We start from the raw sequence: 20668 nt of genomic DNA on the forward strand, positions 1-20668 counted from the left end.
TTAGGTGTTAATTTGCTCCTTATCCAGCAAACTTTTTCTATATTTTTAGGTTATTTTCTAAACAGGAAATCGAGAAAATTCGAAATGTTAAATTTAACGACATTTATTTGAGCGTAAAACATCAAATATCCGATAAAGCGTTTTTACATATGGATATAAAGAGCCTTCAAAGCAAAGACGCAATGGGAGATATCAATAAAGTTCACTTAGCAATTGCCTTTATAATTATGTTTGTTATAACAAATTGTTTGGGTAAGTGTATTCGATTTTTAGACTTTCATATATTTCTTTTATACACTGTGATCAAAAAATACTAATATTTTTGAAATAAAATGCAAACCGAATTTATCAATATCAGTAAGTATATATGATTGAAACAATTGTAATATAACAATAACATAACAATAAACAATAAAGAACACAATGACTTTTCACAACTTAGACAACTATATTAAAGGAATATATTTACAGCCATTAAATGAATATAACTCCATCTCATGGAGTTACATATTTAATTGCATAAATCATTAAACATATTAAAAATTATCAATGATTTAATGTAATAATTGTGATTTAATATGAATAATTCAAAATGTACTATGTTTGTCCCATGTGTTCAATTTATGCAAATTACTTAGTTAGTAATAATAAATAAATTTACATGTTTACATTTTTTTGAAGTGATCGCTCTGCAGTCGAAATTTGACCACAATTTATTAAGTTTCTCATATAAAAGATGTTTATAGATGTTTATTAGAGATATAAGAGAAAAGAGATATTATCATGTTTCTCTTATAAGGGAGTAAAACTTGTTCTCACAGTATTTTCAAAATAAAGTTATAAACTAATATATAACATTAATTAAAATAATAAATGTCTATATATTAAAATATATTAAAATTAATAACTCAAAAACTAACACTCATTAACTTTTTAAAAGGCATTTAATTAAATCTAATTTCCAATAAGTTTGAATAGTATTAATAAGTTGAAATTATTATACCCCTGAACTTTATAACAAAGCATCATAACTCAGTTTATTTTCAGAACTGTAAAAACGTCAGATAATTATGCAAATTCATCATTTACTTTTATGTTGTAAACATAAATATGGAATAACAAACGAAGCAATATAAATCTATATATTAAAACAGAGAATGTAGAAATAAAACAATTTTGAAAATTATATTTGGCATATGTATTAAAACACCGACGGTAATTTATTTTTTACATTTCAAAACTGTATATTAAAGGAATATATTTACAATCATTAAATTAACTTTTCATTTTTTTTAAACTTAGGTCTATAATATTCATAAGGTCTAAGTAAATAATCAAAATAATTGATACAAAGTTCAAACAATAAAATATCATATTGTGACATATCTTATAAGATTAAGTTCTTTACCTATATTTTAAATGAAACTGCACTGTTCTTTATATATTTGTTTCACTCTTCGACCTTCAAAACAGTAGCTGACATATATTATCATTATTATTGTTTTTCCCGCCACTAAATTCATTTATTTCAATCTATTATTTTATATAATATTTCGCTATTTAGCCCGTGCAGGTAGCTTATTTTTAATTTTTCTTCTATTATCTTTGTTAGTCCACTGCTTTCTTCTAATTAGTCTTGTGTCTGACATTCGAACTAATAACTCATCAAAAAATGAGAAACTAAAATTCTATGAAGCTATTTTATAATTTTTAATATTCTCTACAATATTCATTAGACTCTTGATGCACAAATGTATGTGTAATATACTTAATAGCTGCAATATTCCGTTAGTCCTTTATTATGAAATGCATTTACGAACTTGAAATGGAGTAGAAATTAATACTAATAAAATGTTCATTAAGATCTTAATAGTTTTTACAATTATCTATATATCAGTATTTAAACAGAAATTTTTTAAAAATATTCTTTGTTAACGAGACGTCAAATTAATTGAAATTCTTATAAATTGATTAATTAATGTTAATATTATGAATCTGATAAGCACCTTGGAAAATATAATGGAAAAATTTAAACAAAAAGGTCAGACGATTCTTGTTATTTTATATTAGGATTAAATTTTCGCATATGTCGTGTTGAATATACTTTCACATAATGCTGCGAACAGACCGGGCCAACGAAATGGTGGGTAAAGACCTGAGCATTCGTGGCGAATATAATTATGAATGACATATGTTTTCGGTTCAATTATTACTATAAAGATTGATAATCTTTGAATGATAAATATGTGTTTGATATCTATTAATGATTAATAATAATACATATAGTTATATAAAAACCTAACAAAATACGAAAAATTAATATATATAATATTTAATAGCAATATTAAAGACATTACAATATTTGCATTACATTATAGTATACCAAGATATTTTAGTAGTTAATGATATCAATTATGAATAGAAAACACCTTAAAGCTGATTCTCCTTCAATTTACTTTCAACATATGTTACCACCACAATCTTATGTATACTGTGATTGGAAACTATGATTGATTATGATTTAGACGCAAACATTCCTGCAATAACAAGTGAATTAATTCATAGAAAGTGAAAAAAAGTTATTAAATTCCTTTACTGGTCCATATGATTCATTATATTATTTGAACAGTTAGCACTCCTTCTCTCGACAAATCGAATATTATTAATTATTGATATTATGATTTTAAAATTCAACACAAATAGCAAGTAGGTCTCTACCAATTCCACAAAAAATCTGGGAATATCCGGGCAGTTTCTATTAAAGGGTCTTATTATTTTTTATCACAGTATATTAGTTATTTCATAAAAACTATCATTTTTTTTCTAGTATTGATATTTCCAACAATTATCTGGAAATATAAAAATAAAGGGGCTAATAACATTAACAGAAACGCATCTCTCGCAGAAAACGTACCTACCTACGAAGGAAAATTGTATCCCTCATTCTCAGGTAAGTCCATTTATAATTATTTTATTTATATTTATAAAATAAACTAACTCTCTATATTACATATATTTTAACCCTAATTTAATTTAATTAAACTTAATTTACCTAATTTTTAGTGTGTGAATAGATTCTGAACATTTGTTTTTTACTTTAACTAAGCTTTTATTGAAAACAATTGGTACAATACATATTAATCAAAATATTTTACCAAACTATATATATATATATATATATATATATATATATATATATATATATATATATATATATATATATATATATATATATTATATTATATTTTATTGAAACTTCTTATGATTTTTTGCCTACATGGCGATACTGTCTCTAAATAACAATGTTGCTTTACTAGCCTTCCAATAATCTTCTGCATCTCAAAACCGGCTACCACCCATTTCTGCATCGATCGCAAAAATATAATTAGTAAGTGCTATTTCTGGTGAGTGCGCTAGGTACGACAGAACTTACTATTGTGCTGCAACAGTAGATCGATCATTCAACTCTTGAAATATGTGCCCGAGCATTATCATTAGCGCATCATGCCACAAAAAAAAACATTTATAAAAAAAACATGCTGTATTACAAAATAACTCAAAAACTGTAGCCAAATAAAATAACAGTAACAATACCAGTTCTGCAAAGCCGTCTAGCGAGAAAAAAAAAATAAGAACAAAAATTCAAAAATCTGCAACGAATGAGACAACCATCATCAATAAGATCAAATATTCGGACATCTAGTTTGTGAAAGACCGTTAACAACTTTTTTTAATCTAAATCTTCTGTCAATATCATCGGTATATAGAGTCCAAAAGAAGAAAAAGTTGTATACTTTTTGAATCATTTCAAAAAAACTGTGTTGCCCCTTGCACATACCCAGCAACATGAATACCTAACATGTTTAGTGTTTCGCACATGGCACAAATTTGGCCAATTAAAATTTCTTCTTGATACTGTCTTTGATTTCTCATTGAGATGCCCTGATAAATTTTGAAATGTTTTGCGCTAAATACTAAGATTTATAGCCCTGAATGGAACATTTCATTTCAATATCATCATCACGCTCACATTTCAGAAACCTTTCAACGGAAACACGGTCTATTATGTAACGAAATACAAAAGTTAAAATATTTTGCTAATTTAGCTTCATTATTGATAACTTATAAATTAGTAAACTCTTTATAGATATACGCTGATAAATAAGAAATGTTACCTATCCCAATTTTTACAAAAAAATACATTAAATTCACTCAATAATTTCACACATCCGAAATAATTTCCATTGTTGGGAGATCTTAGAATCATATCATTGTTACCGCCAAATGGAAGTACTCTTGATGATAAAAACATTACAATAGCTCTAAGTACAATTCTCCAGTAATTCACATCTTTTTGGTCTTGCGATAAGAAGTCTAAACCTACTCCACCGACTGATTTACTTAGTTCCTAATAAATCATCCTTAATTTCCTATGTAGTAAGCTAATTTTATGTGTCATGTGCTTTCAATTATTATATCTATTCTACATATGCTATCTGTGTTATATACCAGAGCATAGATTAACATAAGCAAGGTTGAATCGGCAGCATAAACAAAAAATATAGAATGTTTGAAAGACTATTAGAGCAACCATTTTCTTTCGGTATTTTTATTATTCTTTAATTCATTAATAAATAATGCTTTCTTGAAATACCTAGAGCCTATCCAAAGTAGTATCTTAATTTATGACGTCAAAACAACGCCATGTTACCGCATTTAACGTTAACATTCTAGGTATTTTAGTTTATTTTAGCTTCTATATATAACAATATTCTAATATAGAGTTATTTTATTAAATTTACCTTGAGCACTTTTCCAGATCCATGGTATCCCTTGGAGGCTGAATTCACCTAAATAATACGTTTATATCCAAGTAGTGTATTTTATTTTCATTAGAGAATAAATTGTAAATACCCTTTTATGATTAGTTATTGTTTCCTTTGTTGATGGGTTTTCTTGTCAAATCATTCTAATATCACTGTATTTCTCCTTAATTTCTTCTGTTACCACCTGTGCACATTTTTCTTGACAAATTTAGATCTAATCACCGCATTCTTCCTAATGCATTTGTCATATCTACAAAACAGTTAACATTAATTCCCTCCTCGTACATTTTAACGAAATACTCATATATATGTCGAACAATTACAAACATATCTATGCATATAATTGTTTTCACTTCCATCACTCTGTATCTTCAGCATTGAATCAAAATCCCATATCCAAAAAATTTCATTAACTCACTGTCAAATTCTGAACCACTACTCAGGTCAATAAATCAGTTGTTCATTTCGTAGCTAACACTAATTCACAATTCCACCATTCGTCAATTTCTTCCTCTGTTTGTCTGTTGGAGTTCATCCAAGCGGAAGGGTGTTATTGTAGACAATCGTTTCCACATATCCAAATATTTTTGGCCTGTATATCTTTCTCGAGCCGCATAGATATGTAGTAATACTACAGTAAATACTATAGAAATAGTTTGCTACATCCATACCATAATAATTCGACTTGATTAAATAGGGAGGAAGACACTTTTTTCCTATATTATCCATCTGATCAACTGTGTATCTTTTATCAGACCTGTTTCTAAAACATTAATTACAAAAACACAACGAAAAATTTCATTAGATTTACCAAATGATAATTGGAAATATTTCAATAGATATCATATCTTATATTTCAAATGGTATCTTCACAACCCAATTTATATTTTACAAGCCAATCCTTAATTACAGCATTCGTCGACTACTTGTTGGGGTCTTTTTGTTGGATTTCTATTTCTGGCATGTAGGACAATATGTCTGCAATGAATTTTTAAACCATATTATGATTTAAAAATCCTATCAAATCAATAACTTAATAACAATTTAACCTTAACTTTTACCTTTTTCCATCATCTTTTGTTTTCTTTACACTCTTTTTAACTAGCGTCTTGCCAAGTGTGGTCTAATATTCCATTTTGAAATACCTATGTCTGTACACAAATTGGAACAACAATCCTCCTTTAATTTTATTATATGCTTTTAAAATTTACATTCTTCTAAAAGCAATGTCTGGAAGTCGTATTCGATCTCTTCGTTGGTTATCTTTATACTATTTAAATCTTATGTTTCCTAACAGTGTTTGAAGTGACGGCTTATTCATAGCGCTCATAGTAATATATTCTGTGCAACTGCAACATAATAAAAGTATTTCCAATAAAAACCGCAGCAGCTGAATATTTAATAGTATCGATACTTACCTCTATAACGCATTTTACTGGTAAGAATGGGCCCCCATTAATACCTTCCTGTTCGAAGTTATTGATCAGAGTCGAAATCTGTTTCTGACTGACTATTTGTTTAACCTTCGCATTTTCAACCAGAGTAATAAAAAAGATTAAGCAGCGATTTGAAATTCATCACAGCAAGTAAAGTGCCAAATTAACGTTTGCCGGTTTATAATCTCTAATCAGTAATGTTTGCAAGACTTTTGCAGATTTTGACAACCCAACGGTTTTGCAGGCTGGGTCATGTTCATGCAGATTACATGTTCGAACAATCAGACAACATTGTATCTCTTTTGTCCATATTAAAACAAATTTACAAATTGCAAGAGGCAATACATTATACATCTTGATGACGTGAGTTCACTGCTACTTTGGACAAATTATACTAACTGACTCACTGCCATGTTCGATACATCGGAAAAGACAAAATCATTACTTTAAAAATATAGAGATCTCTTAAGACTCAAAGTTTAATAATTTTCTGTAGGATTTTCATGAAAATGATATCGGTTATGGTTTAGTCTGACATATTACAATCAAAACTAAAATTCGCCTCTTTCCCACACTTATTTTACCAATTCTTTGAAACAGGGCACTGACATCTATAATCGGTGGCACCAAGAGTAACGGATTAATTAAGAAATAAATATGTAAGAATGTTGTGTGGAAGCACAAAGGAGAGATACATAAACGTGAGAGTCTTTTAAATCCTCTAACGTTGCCAGCCGTTGAATCTAATGTGGATGTATTTGTGATCGCCTAAACAGTTGTGGCTGTTGTTACAGTACCTCCGTCCAAGTAGAGCTGCTGCAGAATGTACCCCCCTGTTCTCGAAGACTCCTATAATCGTAAAATCAATGGTTTAGGGACTGACAGGAAATGGAGATCCAATCTTAGTTAGTGGCTTTCCAGGGTCACATACCATCTCGATAAAAACGAGATGCAGTTCGTCTTGAAGCAGTCTGACTTAGTTGGGTCTGGGTAGCTCATCTTGTGCTGCAAGACTGTTTGGGTTGTTGCTGTCTTCGTCCATTACGCTAGTCTCGTGTGAACGTTAACTGTGTAGTATTGATGGCTTTCCTTCCATGTTCGTGTCGAACACATCGATCTTGTTAAAATCACTAATCACCACTTTGTTTGTTCGAAGACAAACTACCATTTTGCTAAATGAATTTGCACAGGAACAAAAAACAAGGGAGGGTCGACCGGAAATAATATAATCTTCAGCGATGCTTAGCGATCTTTAGCGATTAACATAATCTTTAGCAGAAAGGTGACAGAAGTTATATGACATAAGGTTTTCATCTATTTTTTATATAAAATAAAATTTTTAAAATAAATTTAGCAATATATTATAAATCCCTGAAAATTAATTGTCACTCCTAATAAATGTGGCTTCGTTTCAGCTAGAGAATACGGCGGTAGAAATCACGAAGCCCGGAAGGTATTAGTGACACTGAAAACTGACGAGCAAAAAATTGTGCTAAATTCATTTTCCGGAGACATTATTAGAATTATTGATTGCAATATGAATTTGAAAATATCTATGCAAGTGTATGTTATAAATGACAGACCAATTATGGTTATAAAGTTTCCCCACAACTATGATCTGGTAGATACCTGAACAAAATTCTACTCCCTCATATATATACAATTTGTTTTTTTTTCTAGGTTTTAATTTTTGAATCCAACTTTTTGCGACAAAAATTTCTCAACGCATTCGACGATTTTAAAATTAAAAACAGGCATTTAGAGAAGGAGCTCATCAGAAATTTTACTTGGAGGGCAGCGAAACGTGTTATTGTGTCTAAGGAACATCGACAAGAGGGTCTGGAAATGTTTTTTCGAGTTGCTATCGCACAAGCTTTCAAGATTGAACATTCAAAAAAGGAAATGTTATACGTTGGCACTGAGTTGGCCACTAAAGTCATGGATATGGAATTGACCAAATACGAATTTGCCGATGCCTTGAATATGAATTTAAACAGTCAATTTGTAACTAGAATGTTCGCTTTAGTTGACAGGGATAAAAATGGTTTTGTATCTTTTCGAGAGTTCGTTGACCTAATCATAATGTTTGCAGAAGGCAACAAAGAGAAGAAAGCAAAATTATTATTTGATATGTACGATATCGATAGGACAGGATCGCTACCTATCCATGAGTTCTCGCATATGATGAAGTAAGCTCTAATATTTCGAAATGTAGGTAAATAAACCCATTCATTTCAGATCTTTTTTGGAAAATACCGTCTATCCAAACAGAAGAAATATTAATGAGACAATAAAATGCATGTTGCAGCTGGTGAAAAGTGAAAATAACGAAATTACATTCGAAGAATTCAAAATGTTATTAGGTGATTATATAGAATATCTGAATGATGCGAAATTGGGACTTAAAGTGGAAAGAGATGACCATGAACCATCAAACCAACCATATTTGTTGTTCGCTAAAAGGACATTAGAAGCAATGTAAGTTATAATATTTTATAATACTTATTCCTATTTAATAACTTGATCGTTGATTTAGTAATTTGTTTTGTAAAAATTGACCTTGACAAGAAACCACGTTTTGGCTTGGCCGCTTGCATGTATTCTGATTAACGTTTTTTATAAAGAGACTATATTTTTAGAAAATACTACATTATACAACTTAGGTACTACTATTTTATTTAATCACGATATACGGTTACAGCAAATTTCATCAAAACATAATAATAGTTCTATCGGAATGTAGAAATGACACGCTTGACAAGATTCCTTTTCCGCTGATAAAATCACCCTCTACAATATCCTCTCTTTTCTCTTGGACATCTAAAATGACTTTTAGATTAGCTTATTTCCCCCCTTTTAGTCTCATTCTATTCTCATTCCTATATAAAAGAAAGGTAAGCCTTGTTCTTCTCCCTCACAGACGACCTACCAAAATATTCTAGAATGATCCTTAACCATCTCTCCTAGTTACTGGAAACTAATTCCCAACTCTCTCCCATTCAGTGTTGCTTTCATCCCAGTATATCCACTCTCAATCACATCATGTGGTTTGAAAATGATATAAGAAATGCGTTTAAAACTAAATAACATCTTTCACCGCTATATCTGGATCTACAAAATTACTTTGACCGGGTGAATAGAGAATAGGAAATTTTTTTTTTAATTTTTAATAGCTATGGACTCAATTACTGCATATGTTGATACTTTTGCAGATGAATAGAGAGCTCATCATGAATAGGTTTCATTCTCTCGGAAACGAAGGACATTTTTTTAGATTTTTAATAGCTATGGACTCAATTACTGCATATGTTAATACTTTTGCAGATGATATACTGGCCTACTGTGCAATTCCAGTTGTAAGCCCACCAACTTAGGGGGGAGTCTTCTACAGGGAGCTGCGAATAAATTGTCGGTATTGTCTTCTTGCACCGGAGTGCACATCTCCCTTCTAAAGTCCTTAATCGTCCATTTCTGCCGTAAACCCAGATGCTCGTATTCATCATATCAGTGTTCGTATCAACAATATTCCTATACTTGCAATCGATCAATTTAGATTTCTGGGACTCATATTTGATCTTTGGATCAGCAGGAAGCACCACATTGACGCACTGAAGAACCGGTGCACACGTAAATTTACGGTAATATCGATTGGACTGCATTCCTCCACCTGCCTAGTCTTTTCATGAATTCATCATCCTGCTCCAGACCACCGCCCCTCCTCCGTATACCCCGCACTTCCTCCATTATGTTTAACTTGCTCTCCGAAACTGCATTTAACTCCCTTTTTTACTCCCTATTCAATTTCTCAAACTTTCCCTCTGGACTTTTTCGACTTCTTTTATAGATATTTATCTCCGTGTATTTTCAAGAGAAGCAGTCTCCCTCTTTTACGAGAGCTAAATGTTTTGAGCTACTCTCCCTCTACCCAGAACACAACCACATTTATACTGATGGCTCCAAATTCAATACAGGACTTGATTGTCCACCGGTTTAATTGTCGGTTAGTAAAGTTTTCGCCTCTAGCACGTAAAATTTTATATTCTAGGATAATTTTATGTGATAATGTTAAACTAAATTATAAAACTTTTGAACTAAGATTGTACTTTAGGCAGTATTTTGTAGAATATCTTAACAGTGTTAATTATTTATTTGGTTGTTTGTAAAAGATCCTAAATGAGTGGTTGTGGTGATATAAGATGTATTTCGTGACTCTGATTGAATGAACGAAAGTTCTTTTTCCGTCTCTTCCGATGTCTCTTATGTATACATGGTTTTAGTTTCCTGTGCGTTTCTACATTTTACTTAGTTCATAGAGGTTTATGTGTTTTTAGGCGTCTTTAACTATAACACTATGAAATAAACATTACAGCACTCTGGACATTACAATATTACTACATTAAAAGATTAAAACGTTTCTACATTAGAAGATTAAAACGTTAAAACGTTAAACCGTTAAAACGTTAAAACGTTAAAACGTTAAAACGTTAAAACGTTAAAACGTTAAAACGTTAAAACGTTAAGATGTTAAAACGTTAAAAGGTTAAAACGTTAAAACGTTAAAACGTTAAGACGTTAAGACGTTAAAACGTTAAAACGTTAAAACGTTAAAACGTTAAAACGTTAAAACGTTAAAACGTTAAAACGTTAAAACGTTCAAACGTTAAAATGGAACTTAATTCGCTCTGTAGTATAAACATTTAGATGAATAGCGTGAAATGGTGGATTTAATAAAAACGGAGTTTGGTAGAGAAAAGACGATAAGGGTACTTTTCATACTTGACTTGCAGATAAGAATACAGGCCTAGGAACCCAACGATAAAACCCGTCAAGTGATTTTTGGATACCGATATTTTCCTAGAGGCACCGAACGCGCTACGAAATGATTTAGATCACCGTGATCGGAGAGATTTTCGCCGAATCCATGTCGAGTCTTCGCGCATAGTTTAGCGCAAACCCCGAAAGTTTGCCTCGTTCAACTCTGTACTTACCATCACGGAGAGAAAAGTTAAGAAAGTTGTGCAGAAAACTAGAAAATTTCATAAAACGTAATGAGTATTTGGCCTTCGCGCATTTGACAGTAGACGTGCTGGTAATATCGTTTAGCAGTTGCATCGGTCGGCATATATCTATTTAAGAATACATATATTACTTTATCAGTCTATTCTATCTAAACCTTTATTGCGTTTTAAATTTGTTGGGTGAGTTTTATGAGACATGTTTGTTCATCGCAATTAGTTCGCCGCAATCACGCCATTTATTAAAAAGTTCAATTAGTATCGATCTTTGGTAAATTTTGACAACATAAAGTCATTTTCTTAAATTTCAATTTGAATTTGATTTTTTAAAATGTCACCTGTAAAACGTACCAATTTAGGTCCCAGAACTGGAAATGCTGTAACTTGAAAGTATATAAAAGCGAGTCAAAGTGACGAACAAAGCAGAGCACAAAATGAGATTGGACAGAATAGTTCGGAATCCTATATTACTCAACAGTGTAGGAACTGATGTTCTACATCCTTTAAAGAACTCCATATTTCTAATCTCTCTATGGATGCCTTTTAGACTAACACTTTCCTCTGAAATAATTGTATTAAATTATGTCTATATTAAAAAAAACTACCTACTGTTTTAATGCATTTGAGTTCTGATAGAGGTAACATTATGCTGATCTTGATTCGTCACCTGTTTCGTAACAGGACGGTTTCTTTTCGGTGAATCCAAAGTTATATTTTTATTTTTTGGAGGTATATCAGTGGTCGTCCCCATACTAATATTCAATACAGCTGTAGTACGTTAAAAATATTTTCAATAACCATGCTTGCCACTCTAACAAATTTTACTGACGAGACGGGACCACCATTATCTCGTTCCTGTTCGAAGTTTCTGATTAGAAATGCTATCTGTTGCGTCTAACTTCGTCATTTTCAATTAAAGTAATAATAATAATAAATATAAACAAAGCATTAAAACAACGTTTGCCGATTTATAATATGTAGTTAAGAGAAGGAAAAAGTTGACTGATTCTGAAACGAATTTACAAATTGTAGCAAGCAACACCTCTTGATGGCGTGAGTTGACTGTTATTTTGAATAGACTATATGTCGCCTGTTCTCGTATTGGAAATCAATTAACATTATTTAGTTACGCGCCATAAAACAAAACTAACAATATTGGGTATCAAAAACCATCACTATAAATCTTATGTTATTGAAATAATTATTTTATTCTGTATTCCAACTCTAAGTCAATATCCATAGCTTACAATGTTTATCAGTTCAGCTAGCTTATAATATACTAGCTGACCCGACAGACTTCGTCCTGTCAAAAAGATTTGTATTGTGGCAGATTTGTGCCTACGTATTTTAAAAAATTCTCCTGAACAGAACCATCACCCTGGTGATAGGGCGTTGTGAATAAAAAATAATTAAATAAAACATATATAAGGATTGAAAAGTAAGTAATCGCTTTATTGTTAATCATGTGAATCATAATTATTATTATTATTATCATTGTAGTGCTTTGTGGTATACGATGTTTTTTGTTTGATTACCTGGCGCATAGATAAACAAATCTGATGGTTTTCCAACACGGGAACAGGCAACATACAATTGACCATGTGAGAAACATGGGTTTTCTATATTAATACCACAAACACTTAATGATTGCCCCTGGGACTTGTTTATAGTCATAGCAAAAGCAAGCCGCACTGGAAACTGTAGTCGTTTAAACTCAAATGGCACATCAGTCGGAATCATTGGGATGCGCGGTATGAGAACATCTTCTCCTTTATACTTTCCTTTGAGTATAGTTGCTTCTATCACATTGTTTAGTAATTTTTTTATCGCTAACCGTGTACCGTTGCAAAGACGCGGTTGGTTGATATTTCGCAACATTATAACCACCGATCCAACCTTTAATTGAAGATTGTGAGGTGGCAATCCTGGCAAATCCAGCGAGTTTAAAAATTCCGGTGGATAGTTGACTACATCATCTTGATTAGTAGCCGAATCAACTGATTTATATATCCTCAATTCGCCTGTAATTTGTTCTTGAATTTTGAAATTTAATTCATTTACATCTATGTTTTTTGCAGCCAGTATAGCTCGTTCGCTCAACCAATCATGGTTTCTGTAATTTTGAGAAACATCTGGAAACACCTTCTGAATAAGTTCATCTTTTGATCGAGTTAACTGACAAAAACTTTGAGGAAAGTTAATGCAGCCAGTCAACATGTCTATAGGAAATTTGCCATTACCAATGTCAATGAGTTGTTTAGAGAATATGTTTCCAGATTGGTCATTTTGCAACTCGACACGCATATTCTTGCTTAAATGAAGTACTTTGACATGTTTTCACAAATTGGAGGACTTTAGACATGCATTGAGTTCATCAGCTGGCGTTGATCGTGGAATCACTGGCAATGTTTGACGAAAATCTCCTGCTAATAAAATCATTGCACCACCAAATCGGTTATTATTGCTACGTAGATCTTTTAAGGTTCTGTCTAAAGCCTCCAAAGATTTTTTATGTGCCATCGTGCATTCATCCCAAACAATCAATTTACATTGCTGCAAAACCTTTGCCATTGCAGAGTTCTTCGAAACGTTGCAGGTTGGAGTTTCATTGCTTTGCATATTTAATGGCAATTTTAGTGCTGAATGTGCTGTTCAACCACCTTCAAGCAAAGTTGCTGCGATTCCCGACAAAGCGAGTGCAAGTGCAATTTTATTTTGTGAGCGAATTGTTGCTAATATTAATGAAATCAAAAAAGTTTTTCCTGTACCACCAGGTGCATCTAAGAAGTAAATCCCTCCAGTTTCATCACTTGTTACTTTCATAAGAGTTTCAAATACATACTTCTGTTGTTCATTTAACAGGGGAAGATTTGTTTGAATTAATTCTTTCAAAGCGTTGAGATCATACAGTCTTTCTCGATGCAACTCTTGGTTAAAAGCGTCATGCATTGGACGATTGGGCGCGGTCAGGCCTAATTGAATTAATAGTTTGTTTGACATTATCAAGCAGATGTCCTCAATTGAAATCAATGCTTCATTGTAAATTTCTTCACTGATTTGTATATTTGGATTTCCCATTCTATTCCGTATTTGATACAAAATATCATCACACATATAATCTTTGTACTTCATCCACAAATCAATTGGGTTTGATGGGAAGCATGTAGATATGATTATAGAAAACAATGTTCGTATTTGATGAGCATCATTGAGAGTTTGATCCCAATGAGCGTCATTTTCAAGCAATTGCAAACGTTGACAGGCTTCTCTGTAGGATCCACACAATTCACCATCAACAGTTCGTAACTGTTGGAATGATGTTGGGCCACGTACATTGACTAATAGCAGTCGCAAATAAAAACATTCATCATTGCTTGGATGTACTGAATAAATCCGGCCAATCGCATCGGTGGAATATACATCTGTATATCCTGGAACTGGTTTTCCTTGTTTCCGTCGTATAAATCTCCTTGAGGATTGATTCCAGGTATAATATTTTGGCATTTCAGAATATAGCAATGTTTGTGCGAAATCATCGTTTTGGCATGTCTCAAAAAAACTGGTTAATGTAGTAGATGGTGGCTGAGCAGCTCTTTGTACTGCGTTCTGTGCTGTAAAATACACTCTTTGTCCATTTTCTAAATGCACAGCTAAGTGAACAACAGAAGGGTGTCTCTCATGAATAGGAAAAGAAAATATTCGCCAAACTGCTTCGTTACTACTGACATAGCGGCCCATTTGGTATTGGGTAACTTCATCATTAGAATTCTCTGCACCAATTCCAATCACAGCCATATCACTCCCTTTGGTTACATATTTGCAAATGTATTTAATCGATTTCACTGAATGGCAAGATTCAACGTTGATGTGTGCTTTGAATGTCTTTGATAAAATGGGTGAATATGGAACAATCCAACGATTATCTATTTCAATATCTTGTTGATTTAATTTGACAATTGTTGATTTTCCATTGTCTGCTGTCGATCTGCGACGATACAATGGATAACCGTCATTACCAGTAATTGTTTCCGATATTAATGTCCGTGGATATCGTTTTGAACATTTACCATCCATCATACACGGTGAATTTTGATTAAGAGTTCCACAGGGACCATGTATCATGTTTTTGATAACTACCTCATGCAATCCAGGATCTACTTGTACATTAGGGATTTCAGCTGATATCACTGCATCAACTTCATTTGGCCTTATCTTTTCAACCAACCAAATCAAAATGTGTGCATGTGGCAATCCTCGTTTCTGCCACTCCACAGAATACATCCAGCAGCGTGTCTCACCAAACACATTATGTTTTACGATGAAATTCATTAAAGATTTCAACTTTTGTCTAAAGACTCTGGCTGTAATATCATGACGATCAATGGGTGATTGCCCAGGGAATAACTCCTGCTTAATTTCTATCCATTGCAGATTGCATGTAAATGTGATGAACAAATCTGCTGTACCATAATGACGAACATACGACATGGCATCTTGAGCATATTCGTGCATATGCCGAGGGCTTCCGATGTATGTTGCTGGAAGAATAGTCATCCGACCGACATTCTGTGCATTTCCATCAGTATTAATCGCATCTCGAAGGTGAATATACTCTTCAGATCGGAGTTTGGTTTGATTCAACCTGATGAATGTTAATCTCTCCGTTTCAATTTTAACATACATGTCAACAACATATTTGTGATATAATCGCCGACATTTCAATATGTGATTATCTTCATTTTCCCGAATCATTAGGCGGTATGAATAATAGTTCATTGAACTGACTTTTTTGTTGGTTTCAGAACCTGTAAACAGATTTTGTTTTAATAACATTCAAATACATAATATAGTGACTGAGATATTATCGCCATAGCTAAACTAATATTTTAGTTACCTGTAATGGGATTTATCATTTTTATTGATAAATCGTAGCCATCTTCACCTTGCCAAAATATAATGGGATATTGCAATGCATCATATGAGCGGTGTGTTTCCTTTATACGTTGTAATTGATCATTCCGACGATGTAAAACAATATCACGGGATTCCAAATTTTCTCCAACTACAACGATAGCAACTTCATCAATAGTTGGTGCATTAAAACGTCTTGTATGTTGACCTGCAGGTGTTTTATCAGCTCTGATTACAATTTTGTGATTATCGGATGGCATCAGATCCAGGGCAGTTTTAAACAATATAATCAATTGATTGTGTTGATGAAATAAAGTTTGTAATTGTTCTACAATAGACCTCTTTACTAAATTGTTATGTGCACAACGCAGATCAATTTCTTGTGGTGAATTGCCCATAAAATAAATTTGCAGGAATTTGTTGTCGCTATCTGACACTGGTAACAGTGAACCTACTCTGTGATATATTTGCCCTTGTATCTGTAAATAAAAAAAATATTATGGTGTGGTATAAATTAATGGATTGTCAGTGATCAAACTTAAATCATATTTGATCTTAAAAAGTATATATTTAGTTTTAACTAATATCTATCAAATATAAAATATAATAAAAGTGTCACTGAAACTGAATCACCATATAATATGATGACTAAGTGATATATTTCGTAATGATTAAGAAATTGAAGATTAGTAACACATCTTAACTTTGGTGACAGAAAATTTTGTTCGCTAAAATAATTATGAGTAACTGCTATAATACATACCTTGAAAGTTGGCATAAAATTTTCCCGAACTGCATTTGTTACCCCAAATGAAGTCATTTGAAAGCAATTGTTATATTGTTGGATATGTGTCAAAAAGTGTATAGAATCTGTTCCTATTCCTGAAACCAATGAGTACAATGGTTCTGGTGGTGGATCCAATGGTATCAATTTCACTTTACCATTTGCGCAACACAATCCATTGGCTTCGTTTTTGTATTTTAATGCCTTACAGTGTGAGCAAACCAAGTTCATAGAACCAATAACAACACATTGGTAGTTACTGTAGTCAATTGACACATCGTAACTGAAAGCAGCTCGATTCAAACTTGCGCGATTATTAGTTGAATGTCGCGCTCGCGCTTCACGCGTTTGTGATATCCGAATTCTTTCACGTTCATTTCCGTCGTCACGTTCTTGTGCAGTACGATTAGATCGGTAATTAGCTTGGTTTATAGCATTTCTGGTTCTTCTACCTAAATTGCTTCGTCTTATAGGAGGCATATCAAATATAAATTATTTTTTCACTAATCACGAACTAAACAAACACTAACTAACTAAACACTCTGCACAAAACACGATATACGAATTTGTTTCGTGTATCAGTTGAAAATTCATCTGTCATCTGTCAAAAGTCATCTGTAACAGACAACTTTTTTTTTTAATTTGATATGACTTGAACTCAAATCCTTTTAAGCCGTACGAATTGTTTTATTTATTTAAAATTTGGATGTTAAAAATAATAAAACACTGTTGGTAACGCGATTTTTGTTTGACTGATGTAATGACGTGGAAACTGATGCATTTTATCTCCCGTGCCGAAACTAATACAAAAGAAACGCGAGTTTCGGAACGCGATATTAAACTCCTCCAACTATGTATTCTGTGCTCCAACGCACACACGCACATTGTTTTGATAGATATGATCTTTGACGTTAGGAACACACCTACATCGCTTAGACAACAGTGAGTGCTTGTAATTTAATATGAACTTTATACCATAGCAATAAAGCTCAAATTGACTACGTTTTAGTTACAAATCATTTGTATGGGAAAAAGAAAAGGGCTATTTTTAGGGTTTTTCCAGCAATAATTCTAATTTTTCTCGCCGTAAAAACCATCCTTGAACTTCAACGAATATTTTAAAAAAAGATTTGGCCAAATTGGTCCAGGCGTTGTTGAGTTATGCGCTTACTAACACATTTTGCGATTCATTTTTATATATAAGATTAGACCGTAGAGTTATAAAATAACGCATTTTTCCGGAATAAGACAATATATTGTAAATTAGTTTAAAATAAAATAAATACAAAAAATACTTTCCGTGAAAGAGTAATTTAATATATGTTTTGTTTGTAGGAATGAAGAAAATACGCAAAATATCATCGAGGAGATAGAAATTCAGAAGGAGAACTGTTCGACTAAAAAAAAGAGATTTGTATTATTGCAAAATATTCAGATTAATGCAGCCCTCGTGTTTTGGACCATACTCTTAACACTAATAGTTGTATTTATTTTCATTTTAAGACTTCAGAACAACTCTTCGGACTTATTTCAAAAAAGTATATTGAACGTAGTATGCGTAAGTTCCGCTGAATCTTTGTTATTTATTTACTCCATTTTGTTAATTACGCTATGTCAAAATGTGTGGTCAGCTCTCGACAACGTAAATGTAAGAAAGTATTTTCCATCCAATTTCTTGCCTATTATACACACGTATTTCCTTATACTTTCAATATTTTTTGCTGGTAAGTGAAGTAATTTCTTTTGAGCCACAATTTAATGAGATATTTTACAGTACTACACGTAGTTGTTGCTTTAATTATGGTGTTCAAGGAAGATGATATTTCAAGTTACGTAGAAATTCACAACAACTTGATACTGTAAGTATTACATATTAATATGTAACCTAGTTATTAATCAATTTAACATCAATACAAGCCTTATTCTAAATGAACTTAATAGTAATAGTTCAAATTTTAATTACATTTTAATATTTCTTGACGTATATGTTATATCACCAACTTAAAGTTTTTAATTATATTCCTGCAAAGTTCTATCGATTCTTGCTGGAGACTTTAACGCACATGAATATATATCCGGGAAAATGCTTTGGGAACGTTTGGTTATGAAGAAATGAATAACAATCGTTTACGTGTATTGTCATTTATCTCTTTAAAGAACTTTGTGGTAGCTAAAACTGTATTCCAAGTGAAATTCGTAACATAAACAAATTTTACCTAATCCTAAATATTGTGTCTAAAAGGAAGTAAATTAGAATTTGTATTTTGATATTTAAAATTATATATAAATTGAAGGAAATGTAGAATAAAAATCATGCCATTCACAGATTTTCATTTTCATTCACCTAGTAATTCCTATCTGGTTAATAGAGAACCGGATTGAATAGGGTTTAGAATAATATTAGAGGAAAATCAACTTGTGAGATCAAATACAAACTGAAGAGGAACTGTATTTTGAGTTTGGGAAGTCGATATTCAGGTTTCAGCGTTGCAAAATACCTCAAAAACCAGAAAGAAACTAAACGGTAATAACGATCCCAAAAAAATTTTAACTATAGAAAAAATTATAAAATAAATAATTAGAATAAAAGAAATAAGAAGATAAAACTAAGTTGTCGTATATCCCAACTATTGAGTGAATTTCTGTATTAGCTGTTAGTAATACTATAGTTTCCGCTGAGTATTGGCTGTGGAAAGCTATCAAAAACCAAAAAATACAGGGAGCTGGGCCAGAGATAATCAGGAGAAGTCAATAAGATTTGCAAGCCACCTTGAGAGAATGTTTCAGCCCCATACAATGGATGATGTTAAATCATTACCCTGTGTTATTGAACTGGAAAAAATGAAAATTCCATTAGTTGCTCTAACCAATGTTAAAAAAACAAGAGATAATATCAGCACAAAAATGGTTTGTGATGTTGACCTTATTAACGGGAAAATATTAAAAGGGCTTCCAAGAAATCCAATTAAGATAATCAACGTAACAAATATTTCATCCAAAGTACAATATGTACCATCCATGCGTGGCTGAAGTAATTATGATTCCTAAACCAAGAAAGCGATCTCGATACCATGTCCAAATTATTTCAAAAACTTTTATTGGCAATTCTTATTCCGGATCATCGATTTAATTTCCGAAAACAAGATTCCACGATCGAGCAGGTTCACAGAATCATCAATATCAGAAAAGTATCACTAGAACATTAAAATTGTTTTGCAATACTTTTAGATTTTGTTCAATCTTTCAATAACATTTGCATAATTTTATAAGTATAATAGGACCAGTCCATTATATGCTGTACACTGGGGATTTGCCCACATTTACTTAAAATGTTGCTACATTTGCAGATGGCACTGCAATAAATCAGACACTGGATCAACCAAAAAGTTACAATTTTTTCCGAATTACAATGCTGAACAGAACAATGGCGTATCTAAATAAATCAGTGCATTTTGATTTCAACAACAAGTAATTCAAGCACAAGCCAATATACAATATATACAATGTATATATTGTATATATTGTATATATTGTATATATACAATATATACAATATAATATATACAATATAATATATACAATATATACAATATAATATATACAATATATACAATACATTTATACAATATATACAATACATTTATACAATATACACAATATTATCATATAAATCAACAGGTAGCCCCATATTGCAAT

At 31.9% G+C, this 20668-nt stretch overlaps 3 protein-coding genes across 4 annotated transcripts in view; 1 reads left to right on the plus strand and 2 right to left on the minus strand.

Moving 5' to 3' along the window:
* LOC143200585 (dual oxidase 2) overlaps positions 1-20668 on the plus strand; it is a 51201-nt gene that overhangs the window by 14370 nt on the left and 16163 nt on the right. For both annotated transcript variants that reach the window (XM_076411053.1, XM_076411054.1), the window contains 7 exons: positions 50-252; positions 2828-2950; positions 7678-7883; positions 7943-8451; positions 8501-8740; positions 18308-18696; positions 18747-18831. In XM_076411053.1, coding sequence (XP_076267168.1) covers positions 50-252; positions 2828-2950; positions 7678-7883; positions 7943-8451; positions 8501-8740; positions 18308-18696; positions 18747-18831 — 1755 coding nt within the window. The remainder of the gene's footprint in view (positions 1-49; positions 253-2827; positions 2951-7677; positions 7884-7942; positions 8452-8500; positions 8741-18307; positions 18697-18746; positions 18832-20668) is intronic.
* Positions 12816-13707, minus strand: LOC143200598 (uncharacterized). Its single transcript, XM_076411085.1, has 2 exons — positions 12992-13707; positions 12816-12936 (listed from the first exon to the last, which is right to left on the minus strand). The coding sequence occupies exons 1-2, from the start codon at positions 13579-13581 to the stop codon at positions 12918-12920; spliced, it is 609 nt and encodes a 202-aa protein (XP_076267200.1). The 5' UTR covers positions 13582-13707; the 3' UTR covers positions 12816-12917.
* Positions 13911-16494, minus strand: LOC143201046 (uncharacterized). Its single transcript, XM_076411892.1, has 3 exons — positions 16172-16494; positions 15004-16082; positions 13911-13937 (listed from the first exon to the last, which is right to left on the minus strand). The coding sequence occupies exons 1-3, from the start codon at positions 16446-16448 to the stop codon at positions 13911-13913; spliced, it is 1383 nt and encodes a 460-aa protein (XP_076268007.1). The 5' UTR covers positions 16449-16494.

The sequence above is a fragment of the Rhynchophorus ferrugineus genome, unplaced genomic scaffold, assembly GCF_030347505.1.
Source record: "Rhynchophorus ferrugineus isolate W39M unplaced genomic scaffold, kcgeb_rfMv2 rfM8, whole genome shotgun sequence".
Lineage (NCBI taxonomy): Eukaryota > Metazoa > Arthropoda > Insecta > Coleoptera > Curculionidae > Rhynchophorus > Rhynchophorus ferrugineus.